Source organism: Geotrypetes seraphini, chromosome 15 (genome assembly GCF_902459505.1).
Source record: "Geotrypetes seraphini chromosome 15, aGeoSer1.1, whole genome shotgun sequence".
Classification (NCBI taxonomy): Eukaryota; Metazoa; Chordata; class Amphibia; order Gymnophiona; family Dermophiidae; genus Geotrypetes; species Geotrypetes seraphini.
Window position 1 is genome coordinate 13,061,885 of NC_047098.1, and position 20,095 is coordinate 13,081,979.

Below are 20,095 nucleotides of genomic sequence, written 5' to 3' on the forward strand. Positions count from 1 at the left end.
TGAACATTACGTAGAAAAGAAAAAAAATAAGATATGTTTATGTCTACAGTTAGCAAACTATGAACAGATAAGTTTATTTTAAACAATACAAGTTAATATCTATATATATAAAATGTATCATGGTTAATAAAAGTTAATTGTCACATACATTTTTATAAAGAACATTTTTATACATCTTTATACATTCAGGTAAGGTAATTACACAAAATCTCGGTTACCAAGGGCGCCACAAATTCTCCGTCCTGTTTTGCACGCTATGATTTGTATGGGAATTCAGTGCTACGTTAGAGCATGACCTATAGTCTTTTTTCATCTGATTAGGAGCGGTTTCGTTTGGGGTTCGGCTGAGAATTTTACTTGAATTCGGAGTCTGGGGGTAAGAAACGGTGTCCCTGTGGTTTGCCTGTGCGAGTCCTTTGTGCTCTTGGGCTAGGTTGCGCGGTTGGTGGTTAAGAGGCAGGGCTGCGGAGACGATGCTGCTGTCCGTGGTCCTGACCGTGCAGCCGTTCACAGCTTGGGCCAGGTCCTGAATCAGGTGGAAGCACAAGCTCTCGCTGGCTTCTTCCGATCTCAGCAGAAACTGGTTCACCCCATTCAAGCAGCTTCTGAAGCCTGTCTGATATTCAGCGCTCTTCAGCCCAGAAATACCTGTCGCAAGCAGACCAAAAAGAATAAACCAGCAATACTAAGAAGATATTCTGTCATTAAGCACAAAAGCGGTCTAGTATTTGATGCCTAACTCTATCTGCCCTTCCACCAACTTTGATTTTACTCAATTAAACTTGTCTTGCGTTTATCCAAGCATTCATGATCATAATTACAGCATTCCTTCCTCTCTTGTTTAATGTTTTCCTATAGCGGGAAAATAAGCTGCTATTTTTTTTTTTAACCCGTTAATTCCTTAATTACAGTCTAAATTCTCACTCTTTCACATATATTTTCCAGTTTACCTTGAATAGAGTTTTGTAGAGTTTTCATGTATTTTACAGTTAGTTCCAATATGTCTGCTTTTTCCAGCTTACGTTTTCTAATCTGGAAAAAAACAAAAAAAAAAACCATAGTGGAATCAGCTTTATACAATAAAACGAATGCATAGTACCTGGGGGAAAAATCCTGAGTTGTTAGATATACTAAAGCAATCATCTATAACTTACATTCTGAGAATAGTGTTTTTCCAGCAGAGTTTTAAGTTGTTCTAAAGAAACGTTAATTCTCGCCCGTCTCTTCTTTTCCATCAAAGGTTTTGAAATCTAAAACCAAAACAATAAACAACACCCAATGTATATGCATAGCTTTATATTTCTGTTGATTTATTTATAGTCTGCAAAGATTTAATTACTGGTATTTGTAAACTGAATAACAAACCTTTCTAAAACTGCAAATTTGCGTTTTTTCCTGGATTTCACAGTTGGTAATCATCTTCCTGGACTGGTCTCTTGAAATCTCCGATGGGGATCTGCCTTAAGTGGAATCTGGAGTGAAGGAATGCTGGATTTATAGGCTGGGCTCGGTTTTACATTTGAATGCACCATCTGGCCTCTGACCCTGGTCTCTTGAAAAGGGAAAAGGCAATAGTTCTCAATCGGGCTTTTCTGTCTGTAATTTCTGACGGATAATAAAAAGCCTTTGAACTTAAATAATGCAATATATTGTACAGTATATGGGCAGAAACATGACATTAACTTGATCCAATATCTTTAGGGAGTGAAACTCGCTTGGTTTTAAAAAAATATTAGCTCAGTGAGTTATGATTGAATTGTAAGCATAAGTGCCAGCGGGGGCAACAACTTACCCCTTTCTGGACACAAAGAAAGAGCTTTCACAACCTCATCAGGACAGGTTATTTACCAAGGGGTCTTTTTATCAAGCTGCGGTAGGGGGTTTAACGTGCGTAATACCGCGCATTAAACCGCCTGCCGTGCTAGCCGCTAACGCCTACATTGAGCAGGCGCTAGGTTTTTAGCTGGCCGCGGGGGTTAGCGCATGATGAAATGTCCGACGCTCTAACCCCACTAGCGCGGCTTGATAAAAGGACCCCCAAGTCTGTCCAGGTATTCTTTCATTGTTAAATAGATGTACATTCTACACACTGGCAAAACAGTTTCTGACCCTCTTCCTTCAAAGTACATAGACAAGTGTCCCTGACTTGCAACTTTTAAAATGAAAATCCTCAAGGCGCGTGAGCTAAGTTGTTTGGGGGAAGGGGTAAAACGTGGACCTGACGGACCTCGCGGATCTAAAACCGCATGTCCTTAAAAATCTGAGGTCCGTGTCCATGCCACTTGTAGTTTCTGTCTCTGACAGACCTCGATGATATTTTAGCGCTGACGGATCCGTCTCAGCATAGGGAGGGAAAAGTATTAGGGATCCATCAGCGCAAAAATGTCATCAAGGTCTGTCAGAGACAGAGACTAGTGCTGGAGCGGTTCTAAAACGAATCCTTTAAACCGGTTTCCTAAAATCTGAGGTCCGCGCCACTTTTAGTCTCTGGCTCTGACAGACCTCGGTGACATTTTAGCGCTGACGGATCCTAATACTTTTCCCTCCCTATGCTGAGACGGATCCGTCAGCGCTAAATTATCACCGAGGTCTGTCAGAGCCAGAAACTAACTACAAGTGGCACGGACTTCAGATTTTTAAGGATGTGCGGTTATAGATCCATGAGGTCCGTCAGGTCTGCGTTTTACCCCTTCCCGTCGTTTGGTTCGCACCTTGAGGGAAATCTTTCTTCCGACTCCTAGGGGGAAAATAAAGCTAAGCCCCAATGTGTGGTAATTCGGTTCATTCTTTCCGAGTTTCACGCTTCCCTCTAAGGCAGCTCTAGATCTGTAGACTCAGTGTTCTAACAATAAAACAATTTTCTGGTTGTAGTAATTCAAATTCCCAGGATGTTCAATTTTTCCGCTTTCTGAAAGAGACACAAGGCAGCATATGTTGCGTGGCACAGAAGAGCTACTCCAAATTGCCGTGCTGATGTGTCTTCAAAAGTCAATGAGCTTAAAAGTAAAAATAGATAGTTTATGGTCATGAAAAAAAACCTGAGTATGGTGTCGTTTTGTTTAAAGAAAAAAAAAAGTTACACAGCCATTTATATCACGTTTCACATCTAAATTTTACTATTCCTATTTCAGAAAGGGGGAGGGGAGAATCAAAGAATAATGCAATTATGAGTAAAGGTATCAGTTTCTTTATGAAGAAAATACTGCAATTACTAGTTCCAGGGAGCTTTCTATCACCAGCTGAGTGGAAAATAAATTTTAAAAAAGAAATAGAAGTAGAGGAGTTCCTCAGATTCTCCATGGACAAGCAGGATGAGTCAGCTACACCTGGTGATATCATCCAACGAGCCTAGATCGGATTTGCTCTCTCAGGGGAAGATTCTCAAAACTTAACGTTGCCTTTAGCAGCCAATAATCAGAGCATCTCATGTTCTTTTCCGAACTTCCTAGCTGTCTCCGATTCTGTCATTAACATTAAAATGAGCAGTCTGGGCCATTCTCGATCATAATCTGGTGATTCCTTAACCTTATTGCTAGGAGCTCCTGCTCACATGTCAATGATCCTCTCATCAAGGAGCTGAAGACATTAGACTCAACAGCCAAAAAGATCTACCATGGATCCATGTTGAATACCAGAATAGACGACCACCCCTTCCATCTCATCCTCTACAATGACTCATAGCTAAGAAAAGCAGAAGACATTCTAACCTTGCTCCCCCCAAAAAGGAAGGGAACTCATGATTCCCATTCTGCAGGAAGAATGTGGCAAACACATGATCAGAGCCACCTTCAGTGCATTCAAAACATCAACTCACACTGCATGAGTAGCCATTGTGGCAAGATGACTAACATGGTTGTGAGCCTCAGACCTCTGAGAGGATACCTACAACCACATTGTGGATGCACCTTACTCTGGGGAAAATCTCTTTGGAAATAAAGCAAAGGAGGCAGAAGACACAATGAAAGACCATTGCAACACTCTACAGACACTCTCCTCAGATGGCAGTAGCAGCAGCCAACCTCTGCCAGTAGCATCAAGAAGGCAATACTCCAACCAATTCTGCAGACACCACAACACCTCAAGGCAATACAATGGCCAGACAACTAGCAGCCCCACTGCCAAAAACCCACAGCCCAAAGGCGCCCCCTATCAGTGACAAAACCCACCAAAAACCAAAGGCTCCCACTTCTTCAAAGGTAGGTCCCAGTTTTTGACAACTCACCACCGGCCTCCCCACTACCAGTTGAGGGCCACTTCTCCACCTTCTTCAAAGCCTGGAAGAAAATAACATCAGATAGATAGATACAATGAATGGTTCCATTCCATGTCACAATCTAGGCCCCCAGCATGAGCCATTGCTCCCCCTTCTACTTGAGGAAATTCAAGTGTTCCTTCAAGCAGGAACAATAGAACCTGTTCCACTGGCAGAGCACAACCAAGGATGCTACTCTCTATACTTCCTCATCCCCAAGAAGATGGAGCACTCCCTCATAACCAAACTTCCACTAATTCAGAAAGATGACTGACTAGCCAGCCTTTCTGGACCTTCAGGATGTGTATTCACACATACCAATGTACCCATCGCACAGAAAGGTCTCACGCTTCTGGGTGCTATCCCATCACTTCCAATTCTGAGTCCTCCCATTCAGAATCTTCTGCCACAAGGGTCTTCACAAAATGTATGGCAGTAGCAGCAGCCTACCTCTACAAGAGCATGATATGTATCTTCCCCTACTTGGACAATTGGCTATTGGTAGAAGCCTTAGCCCCGGAGACGGTGACCACAGTCAACACAACAATAACTCTTCTACAATCTAAGGCCTACCAAATTGCTAGTCTTCATTGGAGCAAGGATTTGCATGATATGCAGCCCAACTTTTCTGTGAGAGGGGAGACAATATCCTCCCTTGTGCATCACATTTCATTAGCACAGTGGTAACAGCATTGGACCCTAAGATAGCACAGGATCTCTTCCACAGATGGGGGCACCCCAATAATGGATCTGTTCACCAAAGACAATGCAAAGTGCAACAGGTTCTCCTCCAAGAAGCCCCCGCAATACAACCAAGAAGAGGATGCCTTCACGATTCATTGGGGCCAAGGCATGCTATATGTCTTCCCTTCCCCTGCCCTCCACTTCTCATCCACAGAATGCTCAAGTAGACCAGACTGGACAAAGCCACACAGATTTTCATAGCACCGTGATGGCTGAGACAAGTGTGGCTCATTACCTGGGACCAGGGACAGACACTCTATCCCAACCTGGGGACCCTGGCCCTAAGAGCATGGATGTTAAAAGGCTGGCTCTAACCCTCCCACATATCACCAGAGATCACAGAAGTCATACTAGCAGCCTGTCAGCAAGCAAGGCCTACGCACTCAGATGGAAAAGGTTCCAGAACTGGTGCAGCTCAAAAGGGGAAAACCCCTTCTCCTGCATAGTGCCGACCATCTTCAAATACCTACTTCACCACAGGCTTCGGGATAACATCCACTAAAGTACACCTGAGCCCCATATTGGCCTTTCACAACAACATAGAAGGCAGACCCATCTCGGCACATACAATTGTAGCAAGATTCATGAAAGGACTGGAAAACCTCCACCCTCCAGTCTGTCATCCTCCGCCATCAGACAGACTGCCCCTTCAAGCCCACCTGAAAGATAGTCTCATTGTCATTACTTCGGCAAAACATGTCAGCAAGCTATAAGACCTCGTGACATACCCACCATATATGCAAATTCTCCATGATCATGTTATACTATGAACGCACCCAAACATCCTCCCAAAGATGAGCTCATCCTTTCACATCAAGTAGATGAAAGTGTACCACACCTTCTTCCCAGAACTGTAAGTAGAGTGACTCCTGCATACCCTGTACTGCACCCATGTCCTGCACCTCTATATCCACTGCGCACAACCAAGGTGAAAGGCGACTCAACTGTTCGCCTCCTTCAACTTTTGAAGGGGGGGGTGTCCGGCAAAAGGGATTGGGCATCCCTCCTGCCGCGGTCTTTACAGGGGGTAGGGGTTCCAGCAGGAGGGACTGGGCATTCCTCCTGCTGGAGGATATGTCAGCGAGGTGGCAGGAGGAATTGGGCACTCCTCCTGCCATGGACATTCGGGGGGTGGTGGCTTTGGGGGTCCTGGCAGGAGGGACTTGGCATTCCTCCTACTGGTAGTCTTTGTGAGGGGGGGGGTTATCCCTGCCGCAGCCACCAAACTGATCATGGCAGGGAGATTCCCTTGGCAATTTTTATTTATTTATATACCACTTATATCCTAAGTGGTTTTACATTCAGGTACTTTGTCATAGTTCCCTATCTGTCCCGGTGGGCTCAAACTCTATCTAGTGTACCAATCAGTTCAACGGCCATGTTTACTTGAAGGCACCAGAAATGTAGACCTGCATTTTGCTGGCCTACATTTCTGGCACCTTCCACTGGCCTGGGGAGGCATCTAGGGTGGTCTAGGGCCACCTTAGCCCACCTAAGGCCACTTCTGGGCAAAACCACACCTAGCCTTAGGCAAGGTTAGGCAGACCGACGCAACTCACTAGGTTCCTGGAGGCACCTCCAATGTAGGTGGCCTACCTCAGGAGTTTTTCTCCCCCAGAAACATGCATCCCAATTGGCTTTTTGGGCAGCGGTAGGCTGCCTAAAATCGGGACGCTGTTTATAGAATTTTTCTCCTAAGTCCAGTGATTTTCCACTTTTTTTTTTTTTTTTCTCATTCCATCAGAAAAATATGGAACGAAAAAAGTGGAAAATTGCTGGACTAATGTGTACGACCCTGACGGAGACTGCCCCAACTTTGTTGGTTGGGCTGAGAACTTTTCAGCTGCCCCTGTAAAATCCTTAATAATAATTAAAAAAAAAGCTGCTGCATTTGAAATGTTGTCGTTACTCCAAGTATCCATTTACAGGGGCTGCTGAAAAGTTCCCAGCCCAACCAAAAAGGGAATGATATGGAGCCATGAAACTTACAAATCATTCCACACTTTTCCTTTCGTTTCATATCATTGAAATGAAAAGTGTCAGCGGCCCCTTGAACTGTGATGTCATAATGCTTCATTCCACCAATGCCTAAGAGCCAACCTCATCGGTGATGTCACAGTGGCTTGGTTTCCCTATTCTTGTGCATTTGCCTCATTGAAATAAAAAGTGCCAAGAAAAGTGGGGAATAATTTGTAAGTTTCATGACATCACTCTCTTATTTATTTATTCATTTAGGTCGGGTTAAGACCCTTTCAGAAACCCGTTGTATCTACGAATTTGTCTATATAGTTCCCCCTTTTTATTTTGACCCCCCCCCCTCCCCAACAAGATGGTTGTAATTGATTCCCATTGTGTTGTGGCAAATGAGAGCTAATCTAAGAATATCAACCCAGGTTTGGAACTTCTAATCCTTGACTTATCCCCAGCATCTTCCTTCCATCTAAATTTGTCTTCTAATCATAAACCAGCATGGCGTATCCTGCCTTCCAGCTAACCCTTCAAAGGCATTTTCTCTTTTTATTTTAATTAGAAAGCCTTCTCGGAGATGAGCTGGTTTGTCCACCCCCGGTCTCTCTTTTTTTTTTTTTTTTCTTGGTAGTTATTTTTCAACCAGGATGGCACCTCGCAGCGTGGAGAATTACAGAAACGCCCTCCAGTCTTTTCAGTTCTACTCCAACGTGGTGGATGCACTTTGAGGCATGGTAGAATCCCTCGCCCCAGACATATATGAAAATGCTGCTTCTCGATGAGGGAAAAATATAAAATTTACCAGTAATGATGAAAATTCTTCTTTTTTTAAAAAAAGTGCATGATGAAGTGCTTAAGGCACGCGTCACCCCTTTTGACAGTCCTGTTCACAAATAGAAGGATTGGAGAATTTCTATAGACTGGTCTGAAAGTTGTTTAAAAGCCTTCTGGTTTGAAGAAGCACAAAAGGCTTCCTTGCAAAACTCTATTTGGATGAATAGCTAAATAAAGGCTAATAGCGTATTAAAAGAACACTGTGGTTAGTCAAGGATTGAAAAGAACACGATAAAAAGAACTGCAGAATACTTATAGGATTATTGTGCAAAGGCCCTTTATTGTGTCTCTTTCACACAAAAGAGTCCCAGACCACATAAAGCAGGGTGCCTTTGTGCTCCTACACACGTAACATTTGACACTGGCTTCGTTAGAATTGCTAAACATCTGGCTTGCATAACTAACTCATGCAGTTGAAGAGAAAACCTCTGTTGATCCTTTTAAGAGGAGTAAAAAGATTGATAATGACTGCATCAAACTGCCTTGTTAGTCGCAAATATATCTTTCACAAATGTGTCTGACAATGCTTGAACAATAAGCCAGATTTGCAGGGACTATTTTTTTCAGGAGTCTAATTCAGTTCCATTATTTTATTTTTTTTAATGCACATTTTTTTTTTTTTTTTGGGGGGGGGGGGATAGTGAACCAATTACTACAGAGTCTCACAATATTTTGTGATAATGGATGTTAATTCTGCTTATAACTGCTTGGGGATCTTTGTGAATATCATGTCATGAAAAGATAATATATTTTATTGAAGATACAATGGGCATTCTCTCCGACAGTTCACCAATGTTGATTGTTGAGTACTGTATCAAAACTAATTAATATATAGAGACCTTCAAGATCATGAGGGGCATAGAGAGGGTGGATAGGGACAGATTCTTCAGGCTGAAGGGGTCAACAGGCACGAGGGGGCATTCGGAAAAACTGAAGGGAGATAGGTTCAAAACAAATGCAAGGAAGTTTTTTTTCACCCAAAGGGTCGTGGACACTTGGAATGCGCTACCGGAGGAAGTGATCAGGCAGAGTACGGTACAAGGATTCAAACAGGGATTGGACGGATTCCTGAGGGATAAAGGGATCGTGGGATACTGAGGGAGGAGCTGGGATGTAACACAAGTATAGAAAGCTAACCAGGTAATAAGTATAGAAACCCAACCAGGTCGTGCATGTGCAAGACCGGAGGGTTAGGACTTCGATGGGAAGATAGGACTCAATGGGAAACCAAGGTGGCAAGGGAGCCCCTTCTGGTGACTCAGACAGGCCGTGACCTGTTCGGGCCGCCACGGGAGCGGACTGCTGGGCGGGATGGACCTATGGTCTGACCCGGCGGAGGCACTGCTTATGTTCTTATGTTCTTATTTCGATATCAAATATAACCTGGTAAATACTACTTTTAAAAAGTTTCATGTCTATAAAATAGCAGTTTCTCCAATAGTTTGATGTAATAGAGAAAAAGGCTTTAGTCAATAGGACACATTTTGTGCAAGACCAGGAAAAGCGATAGCAATTCATCATGACGAATTTTAAAGATTTTATTTTTCTATTAAACAATTTGCAAAACTCAGCACTGCAATGGGACACACACATTAAGAAACACACGCGGTTAAAAATGGATTTCCTCAGCTCCCTGACCGGGAACGACCTTAATATTAAATAGGATTTATTTTAACCGCAAGGGCTCATTCGGTAAAACTAAATCCAAGGGCTCCTTTTACGAAGGCGCGTTAGGGCCTTAAATCGCGGAATAGCGCACGCTTAATTGGCCGTGCGCGCTAGCCGCTACCGCCTCCTTTTGAGCAGGCGGTAGATTTTCAGCTAGCGCACGCTAGCGCGCGCTAATCCGGTGCGTGGGCTAAAACGCTTAGCGCACTTTCGTAAAAGGAGCCCCAAGTGTCGATAAAGGGAACAAAACCCAGATGTTTCTTTTGGTGCAGGATAATCATTCTCGTCAAACGATTCCTTGCATTACCTATTCCACCCATCCTCATTGTTAAAAGAATGAATTAATCAGCAAAGTTCACTAAATTGTTAGGCTAATTAGAACCTTGTTTAAGGTAATTTGTCACCTAATGATCTTCTTCCTTGTCATAAAATTCTCTTTACTGCTCCTACAGGGCTTTCAAATGGAGTTCTATTAGCCCACAAATGATCTTTGTTATGCTAATACCTGCAGAAGATAAGGCAGAAGTACCAAAAGTCGATCAGCTGGTGAAATGCAGATGGAAACGTTGATTTTAGTCTCCCATGCAGGGCAGGATTAGCCAATAGGCCCACTAGGCACATGCCTAGGGCCCGAAATGGTCAGGGGGGCCCGATGAAGGAGGACATCAACATTGTTTTTTCCAAACGGCGATGGGCCCCTCCAGCATCGATCAGCAACACGGGCCCCCCCCCCTCCGATCGGCAACGCGGGCCCCCACAATCAGCAACGCGGCCCCCTCCCCCCATCGACGGAAAGTAAGACAAGCAAGCGACGCGGGTAAGAAAGACAACAGGAAGTGTCATTGTGAAAGCGGTGCTGCTTGCCCAAAGCCTCCCTCTGACGCAGCTTCCTGTTTCCGCCTGGGCGCAGGGTGGGGTGGGGGCGGGGCAGGGGGGCCCAGTGTACTTGGGTGCCCAGGGGCCCTCGACGAATTAATCCTGCCCTGCTCCCCTGGCAAAAATGAGATGCATGGGGAAAAATCAGTACATTGGAATGACTGTGTCCTTGAGACTCGATCAAGTTTAGAGAAAGAAGACCCGGTATCTGAGCTCTTAAAAACTATCTCTAACCAGAAGACAACCTACTGTTTGATATAGGGCTCGCATTTTTAGCGTGCGCTAACCCCGCGCTATGTGCCAAAAACTAACACCAGCTCAATGGTGGCGTTAGCATCTAGCGCACGGGGCAATTTAGCACGCGCTAAAACCGCTAGCGCAGCTTAGTAAAAGGAGCCTGTAGTCTGAAGACATTTTACGCCGCAACTTTGTGACTGTTTAGAACGGTGTTTTTCAACCTTTTTACACCTATGGACCGGCAGAAATAAAAGAATTATTCTGTGGACCGGCGGTTGAAGAACACTGGGCTAAGTCATGGGCCAGACCCCGCCCATCTCTACCCAATCTCCACCCCAGACCCCACCCCATAATAGTACTAATTGCACCTTGCATGTTCCGTGCCTCATCTGGAAGCCTTCCCTCTGACGTTGCAACGTCAGAGAGAAGGCTTCCGGTTCAGGCGTAGGACGCCTGTAGGAGCTGCTGCCCGTGGCTTTGTGCACTGAATCAGTTAGGAAAAGGGAGCTGGCTCGAAGATAACGCCGCATTGATCGCACCGTGGACCGGCGGTTGAAGAACACTGGGGTAAGTCATGGGCCAGACCCCGCCCATCTCTACCCAATCTCCACCCCAGACCCCACCCCATAATAGTACTAATTGCACCTTGCACATCCCGTGCCTCATCTGGAAGCCTTCCCTCTGACGTTGCAACGTCAGAGAGAAGGCTTCCGGTTCAGGCGCAGGACGCCTGTAGGAGCCGCTGCCCGTGGCTTTGTGCACTGAATCAGGAAGAGGGAGCTGGCTCGAAGATAATGCCGCATCGATCGCACCGTGGACCGGCGGTTGAAGAACACTGTTTTGGGCCTGATGCACATGCTGGCCCTATGGAACGGCAGGAAATTGAAGGTGGTTGAAGAACACTGGTTTAGAAGGCTTTCTGTAGGATGTTTTATTTTTGAAAGTGTTTTTCTCACATTATAAAATAAAATGATGTCATTTAATAATAAGTTGATTACTTTGACCAGATTTGCAAGGACTACTTTTTTTCAGGAGTCTAATTCAGTTCCACGCGCATTTTTACGGGATAATGAACCGATTCCTACAAAATTTGACAATATTTTGTGATAATGGATGTCAATTCTGCTTATAACTGCTTGGGGATCTTTGTGAATATCAAGTCATGAAAAAATAATATATTTTTAATATCTTATTGAAGATACAATGGGCATTTACCGAAATGCTTTAACAATAAGCGTGCTTTCTCTCCGACAGTTCACCAATGTTGATTGCTGGGCACTGTATCAAAACTTATTAATCTATTTTCATCCCTAATTAACGATTAAATCATTCTGTTAAGCTACTGTCTTTAATTTTTTTTTAACTGCTGGCCTTCTCCCATTTTTTGCACAAAGTCTTGAATAACTTCGAAATAAAAATTATAAAACACACCTTATAAATATAATCTCAACACACAAACAAAACATGATCAAAGGCAAAACTATTACTTCACTTGATTTGACAACACTGTTAAAAATGTAGCCGTGTTAGTCCACTTTTAAAGGTAATGAATAGAAATAAAACCACTGCACAAAAGAGATACTTTTTTTAGTGGATCAGCTTAATACATTTGTTGACTAGCTTTGGTAGGTATTGCCTTATCTTCGTTTTGTTTTTATTTTTTTATATAATAGTTTGTTAAAAAATATTTTAAAGACACATTTTAGTGGAATAAATGTAAAATTTGCAAATATGAGGCGAAAGTAAGTTTTAACCCAAAATGTTAAGGCTTCATATTGTAGATGGGAACAAGAAGGAAGAAAAAAAGAAAAGAAAATCATAGGTTTTATTTTAGTCCTTCCAAGCGAACATGTTGGCATTATTCCTCGGAATACGAATTCCAATCTTGATAGTGGTATTTTTTATATAGTGTATTTTTTTTTTTTTTAATATCTTTATTGATTTTCAAACTTTGACAGTGCAATGCAAATAATTTAATATAAACACTACACAGAACGCACTTTAAATACACAATTAATACATAAAACATTCATTTTCTCCCCCCTCCTCACCTAACTAATACAAGAAGACATACATATGTAATTACAATATTATATATAAGTAAATTTAGCAATCCAGAATACACACCCCTCCCCCACCCACCCGGCCTGGATGTGTAAGGAAGTCTAATCAAAGGAAGGATGCATGACAGTTATTGCGAGTACAGTATATAGCATGTCTTGTTCTCTTTGTGGTTTTTCTCACAGACCAGAGCTGAGGCTTAAGAGTCAACTTGTGGGGCAGAAAACTAACTAGTGGAACATTAACCGAGAAATTCTGCTAATTGGAAATGTGCTGGTCTTCCTGTGGGGTGAGCAGCAGTTCCCCAGTGTCAGTCTCAGGGGGTTCTATTTAGACAAATTTTTTCCGCCACTTTCACGCTCCTGCCCCAGAGGCCGCACCGAGCTAATGATCTCTGAACGCCAAAGAAACTGACCTCGTGTTGTGCCTGTGATGTCTAGCTTCACAGATCTCCAAGAACTAAAGTCCCTTCCCTTCTCTATAATCTTAAAATAAGAAATGCCGAGCAAGATGATAATCTATCAACAACCCAAAGTATATTTACAAAAATGCCGATCTCTCCTCTATGGCCAGCAAATATACGGTACAGTATTTCTATCCAAGCAGACTCAATATGGTAGAGGGCAGTTCCTGAAGCTAAGGTCTAAGGATTTAGCTACTGGGGCAACATTTTCCTTAAGACTCCTTTTACTAGTGCGCTATGGAGGTGTTAGTAAAAGGAGCCTAGATTTCCCTGTGAATTCTTGATCACTATGGGAATTAATATATGTTTTCAGATCCAACTCCAATTGGAGACTTTCCTTCAGGACAAACCTGTTCCATATGATAATGTGACTTGAGTCTTTCTTGGGGGGTGGGTATAGCTGTAGGAGGTTCAAGGACTCAATTATAACATAACATCTTTATTTATATACCATGAAAGCCTTTCAGTTCTAGGCGGTTACAAAAAAATGAATCTAATCTAATCTAATCTAATCCTTAGGTTTGTATACCGCATCATCTCAACGTTCGTAGAGCTCGACGCGGTTTACAGTAGGAGAAATAGGAAGGAACTACAACAGAGGGTTAGAGGTAGAAGTGTGAAGAAAATTTACAGGACTTGGGATGCCAAGATATAAGAGTTTCCTTGATTCCTAAGTTATATAATATACTGTAATAGTTTGTTCTCATCCTATCATTTCTTATGATATGTATACTTAGGTCTTTAGATCAACTGTAATCCCCATACCACATCAGATGGTTTATTTACTTGCTGTGTATTGGTTCCAATTCTGGGATCTAATCATTTCTTACCTATGCATTTTTATATGCATTAATATTATAAATTCTTTATTATTAATAATAAATGAATGATGAGAAATATGCAGGGCATCTCTCCTGCCGCGATCGTTCAGGGGGGTGCCGGGCAGGAGGGATTGGGCATCCCTCCTGCCAGTAATCTTCGCAGGGGTGGGGATGGGTTGCTGCTAAACATATTGTGGCAGGGAGATCCCTTGCCATGATAAGCCCTTTTACACATTTATTATTATAATTTTTTGAGTGCTTTAGACAGACTGGGTCACTCAGAAAGTCCATTAGACTTTCTTACTGCTTTTTGTGGTTGCTACGATAAGCTCAGAGGCAACCCGATTCTCTAACCGGCATCTGTAACATGGATGTCAGTTAGAGTATCGGGTTATTTTTTAGGTGGGCTTAGGTGCGATTCTGTATAGGACGCCCGTGTGCAATTCTCAAAAGCTGATTAGGCAGCTTCTGAGACCAGGCCTTAATGTATACTCATATAAAAATTTTTCAAAGATTTCATCCTTCCTATTTCTCCTAGCTGGGTACCATGATTATAAAATCATTCTGGGGGGGTGAATTCAACATCACAGCAAGCTATTACCCCATTAATTTCTAATCTGCTAACAGTCAGGGCCGGATTTAGATGAAAAGAGGCCCTAGGCTATTCCACTTATGAGGCCCTTTCACCTCCCATTTTTAAGTTTGTAAATTACATGAGATAATAAAAAACATCATTACTGTGATATATATCAATATGTTAAATGAAACATGTTGTTATTGGTACTAACCTTTATAAAAAATGTGACACGGATAATAAATAAAAAAAAGTCGAGAACACTTATTTGGACATTTATTCTCAGCACCATATATAGTACTTGTAACAATAACTAATCAAACATAACACACAACATTGCCCCTTCCTATGTCCATAGTGCCCCCAGTGCGTCCTTCCTCACCTCACCCCCTCCTCCAATGCCCGCCTGCCTCCCATCCCCCTTCCATTGAACACCCCCCCATGCCATCCTGCCTGCCTGCCTTCCATTAAACCCTCCCACCCCCCCCCTCCGATGCCGGCCGGCTTGCCTGCCTCCCATCCCCCTTCCACTGAAACCCCCCACCCCACCCCCACCCCTGATGCCAGTCTGGGCCGCCCTGTCCTGACGGATCCACGTTTTGCCTCTCTCCCCGCGGGGCTGGGCTTTGCCCAGCTGTTTCCGGACTGACGTCTTTCCCTCCCCGATCCTCCTCCCAGGGCGAGAAAAAGAAAGGGAGAAGCTAAGTCGGCGCCCCGTTGCGGCCGAAGCCGGTTCCGATCCCGAAGCGTAGAATTTCTCCTTATTTTCGGTTCAGTGTTTTAGTGTTCACTGTTTTTAGAATAGTGTAATTTTAATTTTGCTAACAATTTGAATATAGGCCCCTCTTGATCTTGAGGCCCTAGGCTGAAGCCTAGTTAGCCTATAGGAAAATCCGGCTCTGCTAACAGTAGTGTAGTAAGGGGGGGGAGGGGTGGGGGGCGGTCTGACCTGGGCACTGTCTTGCTAGGGTGCCGGCACCCCTCCTCCTCCTTGCCACTCCCCCTGAAGCGCGCGCTACCCGAAAAACTACTGCCTGCTCAAGAGGAGACGGCAGCGGCTAGCACGCGCAGGAATTTAGCGTGCTATTCCGCACCTTAAGGCCCTAACACACCTTTGTAAAAGGAGCCCTAAGTCTTTGCCTTCTCATGCTTCTCACCAAAGAAGCGTCGCGCCTAGAGGAATGATCAACAACCAAAAAAGGGAATCGTTTTACCAATAAAAAAAAAAGAGCTGAACGTGCTTTGGAAGTGAATCCTGCTCGGTCTTTGCCAAACGGGGAAGAATTTTGATATCTGAGTTAACACCTTCATGTTTTTAAAAGATACAGTATTTGGGCCGTCGTTTTCCGCGAGCTGGTAAACCGAACGTCTTTAGCTAAGGAGAGTTTGAAGCTCAATGCATTTAAAAACCACAGTAAAAAGAGACAGTGAGTGTATTCAATAGAAACTCTCTCTCTCTAGCAGTGACATTCAATCTTTGACGTATTGAATGATAAAGCATCACTGACACGGCTATAAATCAGACATCTAAACTAGAAAGGAGTGTAAAATTTGCCGGAAAATTGTTTCTAATGTGAGCTGTCATGCCTTGGGTGGCCTGGGTATGGAAGCAGCAGGCTACCTGGTGCTTTCAATCAAGTCCTCGGTGTGGGCCGCCATCTTTTGGCCTCCCACAGGCCGTCGCTGTCCAGCCTTTCTGCTCCTGACAAAATCACGATTTTCTGCTAATTTCTTCAGCCTTGCCCTTCGTGTGCTGCTCTTTTATCCTGCTTTCCTGCATGACATAATAGAAGCTAACACTATGAAATATCTGTGTTAGCTTTCCACCGTTTTCCAAAGACCACTTGAAATCTATCCTGGCTATGAATAATGCTTGAACCATGTTGCTCTAGTTCAGTGCCAAGGAGACAAATTTCCTTTAGCTTAAAAAAATGAAGAATGACTTTAATGACAGTTCAGATATCTAATAGATGCTAGCATTGTCATATTGATATAAGGACTTTGGATCATCTGTTGTTTTATTGTCCTTTGATACTTAATTTTTGGAAGTCGATATCTGGCCAAATTAATGTTGTACTTGGGTCATCGATACCATTGACTTATGAAGCCATAATTTGTGGTACTTTACTCCATGTTAAACCTTCTTTGGATCGTTATAAAAGCCGGCTTTTCTTAATGATGACGGGAATAGAAATGCAAATGATTACATGCAATTGGAAGAGTTATGATAGACTTAATTATACTTTTTGGAGGAGGAACTTATGTTGCAGTTACAAATATGAAAGAATGAATGCTGAATATTTGGGATATAGTAATGCATTTAGAAGGGCGTGGAGCCCGTTGACATCATTTGTGGAATCACATTAGTTGTCGTGTACCTTTTCTTTTTAGTTAATTTCCTTACACATCCAGGGTGGGAGGGAGGGAGGTGGGAAGGCATCATTATTTCTTGTGTTTAGTTTATTGAAATTCTATATGTGGTTATACTTTTATGGATGAATGGGAGGAAATGATTGTTTTCAGAATGTTTGTATATTTAAAGTGCTTTTCCTGATTCGTTTATGTTTAAAAATTCTTTTTGCAATACACTGTTAAGATTTGAAAATTATTAAAGATTAAAAAAATAAAATAAAATGAAGAATGACTTTAATGACAGTTCAGATATTTAATGTGTCTTTGCTAATTTGAAAACTATAGTACCTCAGCGTCCAGGATTGGCTTTCCCATAGGCTTGAAAGTGGAAATGTTAATCCACAGCTCAAAACATGAATCTTGAATACACATTATATATAAACGCAAAGATCGCGGAGATGGTGTAAAATGAGAAGTTAGATATTCTGCTTCACCACTGACTGAGCTCGGCGTTCTTTTTGTTTCAGAAACTCATTATCGCAACCGGGAAAGTCTCTGAAATAAGCAGAATCTTTGTGGCCGTGGTTCAATAAATGACGCTTTAAGATTAATGTTGATATATATCACAGAAAAACCCAGAATGAGGAAAAAAAAGTCAAATTTCTTTGCATAATAATAAACTTTTATTGATCATGACGGGGGTCGCCATTCAGCATATTACCAATAATTGGAAAAATTATACTAATCTTAACTATACATTTTGGTGGAACTCATTATGTCATATATATAAGATGGAAAAAGTAATTGCTATGCAGAAAGGGATTTATAATAATTTTATAAAGATCTGGGGGCCATTGGAAAAATATTGTAACGAGTAGACATCATTTTCCTTGGATACTATACATGTACACACTGGGGGGAGGGGGTGGTTTTAGAATTATACAATCATTAAGAATTCATAATATGTTTATGATAAGTTTTGTTTGAAATATTTAGGGAAGGGGTATATGTTTTTCTGATGATATTAGAAATAATTTCAAGTGTTATATAGAAGTTATAAATGATGTATTTCTGTACACTTGTGTGATTTATAATGAATAAAGAAATTAAAAAAAAAAAAAAAAGATAGTTGTATTATTAAGGAATTAAGGAGCCCTATTTTTAAAGTGCACTTTGCAGTCAACGTATAGAAAAAGGCTACCTCACAACCGTGTTAAGGGGTTTTGCAGTAGTTTGCCTTTCTGCGTTTTAAACTCTGCGGGGTCCTTTTACTAAGGCGCGCTAGCCGATTTAGCGTGCGCTGACCGTTAACGCGTCCATTAGATTCTATGGACGCGTTAGCGTTTAGCGTGCGCTAAATCGGCTAGCGCACCTTAGTAAAAGAGGGCCTTAGGCCTGGAAGCTCTAACTGGTGCCAATTTTGGGGGGCACCAGAAGGCACCTGAACTCAGTAAGAGACACAGTTGAAATGATGTTTTCAGTGACGTTGCGAGGGTTAACGGTGCCTGGGGCAGTGGCACCCTTCCCCCACCCTCTTCCGCACACGCGTTGCCCCTTACCCACACCTTTTTAACTCCCGGCGCGAGCAGCCACCAACTTGCTGCCCCGCGGTCGGCTTCGGCGCTCTCTCTGACGTCATTTCCTAGGCGCAGGTCCCAGACGTGACAGCAGCGACATCGTCGAAGCCGACGCGGGCAGCAAGTCGGTGGCTGCTCACACCGAAGTTAAAAATAGACAGGGGAAGGGGCAGGGGAAGGAGTGGGAAGGGGGGGGGGGTGCTGGCAAAATGGTGCCTCGGGTGGACTGCCCCACCCCCCTTACTATGCCACTGGATGTTTTTTAACCAAGTTTCAAGGCACCTAAAAAAATCAGCACTAGAATTGAACCTCCAGGGTGCTCTGGGCAACCTAATGCCACTGTGGGCATGGCTAATGCCAGAAATTGTATCAGGCAGCCTAAAGCACATTTGGAGGCTACAGCTCACATCAAAGTCACATTAGGCGCCAGAAATGCAGACCTGGAAAAACCTGGCCTACATTTCCAGTGCCTGAATTGCTGGAGGCATGATTCTGTACCCGGCGCCATTGCGTGACTGAGACACGATCGTCGGTGGCTTTTTAATGGCGCTACTTCCAGCCAGGGCCTTAACGCTAGGTAAATGCCCTCCTTGAGCCGCATTACTATCTAGCAATAAGCTAAATGCAAAGTTTAATTTGATTCCAAGCGACAGTGTACGAGGGGTCGCTGGAAAGTCCTCAGCCCGACCGACCGACTTCCTAAATTCCGACCATTATTTTGCCACTGTAGCTGAAAAGAGGGTTATCTTATGTCTTTAGTTGCCAATTTGCAGAAACAAAGGCCCTCTTTTACAAAGGCGCGCTAAGCGTTTTAGCGCGGATTTATTGTGCGCTGAATCAACGCGTGCACTAACTGCTAACGCGTCCATAGGATAACATGCACGTGTTTAGCATGCAATAACATTTAGCATGCGCTAAAAAGCATAGCGCACCTTTGTAAAAGAGGGGGAAAATTCTGTTTTGGCATTGTTTCAGATCAGTGATTGAACCATGTCCACGTATCTTCTTGGATGGGCTGAGAACTTTCCAGCACCCCCTGGTAGTGTAAAGAGTTTCAGTCTCTGGTAACCAGAGCTGAGACTGTGATGTCATAATGCCTCATTCCACCAATAAGAGCTAACCTCATCAGTGATGTCACAATGGCTTGATTGTCCTATACTTGGCTCACTTTTATTACATACGAGGGGGTGCTGAAATTTCTCAGCCCAACCAACCAACTTCTTAAATTCTGAGCATTATTTTGCCACTGTAGCTAAAAGGAGAGTTATCTTATTTCATTAATTGCAGAGGAAAGAAAAGAACTACAAATCAAGATAAAAGAGATAATAAAGAAGAGATTTATTGGGACTTGGGACATTAGTCCCTGGTGAAATGTCTTTTTTTCCCCCACATACAGGTTTAAATATGATTAAGTCAACTGCTCCTTTTGGAAAACTATTATTAAACAAACATAAAAGTGTAACACATACACATATTGAGTCTAGTAGGAATCATCCACACTTACCACGTTGCCCATTTCTCATTGGTCTTTGTTCAGCTAAAAGCTTATGACTACTAGACATTAATACTTTAATTTTGCAGGAATTAATAACGGGTGAAGCTAACAGATGTGCTAAAGCCTTCATCCTGCAGGGCTGAAGATCTGCTCTCAGAAGCCACCTGCTCCAT

General features: G+C 43.0%; 1 protein-coding gene across 1 annotated transcript; it reads right to left on the reverse strand.

Moving 5' to 3' along the window:
- Positions 1 to 214: 214 nt before the first annotated feature.
- On the reverse strand, positions 215 to 20,095 carry HES3 (hes family bHLH transcription factor 3). The gene is made up of 4 exons (XM_033922425.1): positions 20,033 to 20,095; positions 1,155 to 1,250; positions 951 to 1,032; positions 215 to 648 (listed from the first exon to the last, which is right to left on the reverse strand). Exons 1-4 carry the CDS (start codon positions 20,093 to 20,095, stop codon positions 215 to 217), a joined length of 675 nt encoding a protein of 224 aa, XP_033778316.1.

Bases quoted from the DNA above. Each gene is read 5' to 3' on its own strand.
- HES3 (XM_033922425.1), bottom strand. From the start codon at position 20,095: ATGGAGCAGGTGGCTTCTGAGAGCAGATCTTCAGCCCTGCAGGATGAA. The intron at 1,033-1,154 runs GTAAGTTATAGA...GTTTTTTTCCAG, and splicing joins AAAAACACTATTCTCAGAAT to ATTAGAAAACGTAAGCTGGA. The intron at 649-950 runs GTAAACTGGAAA...TGCTTGCGACAG, and splicing joins TCTACAAAACTCTATTCAAG to GTATTTCTGGGCTGAAGAGC.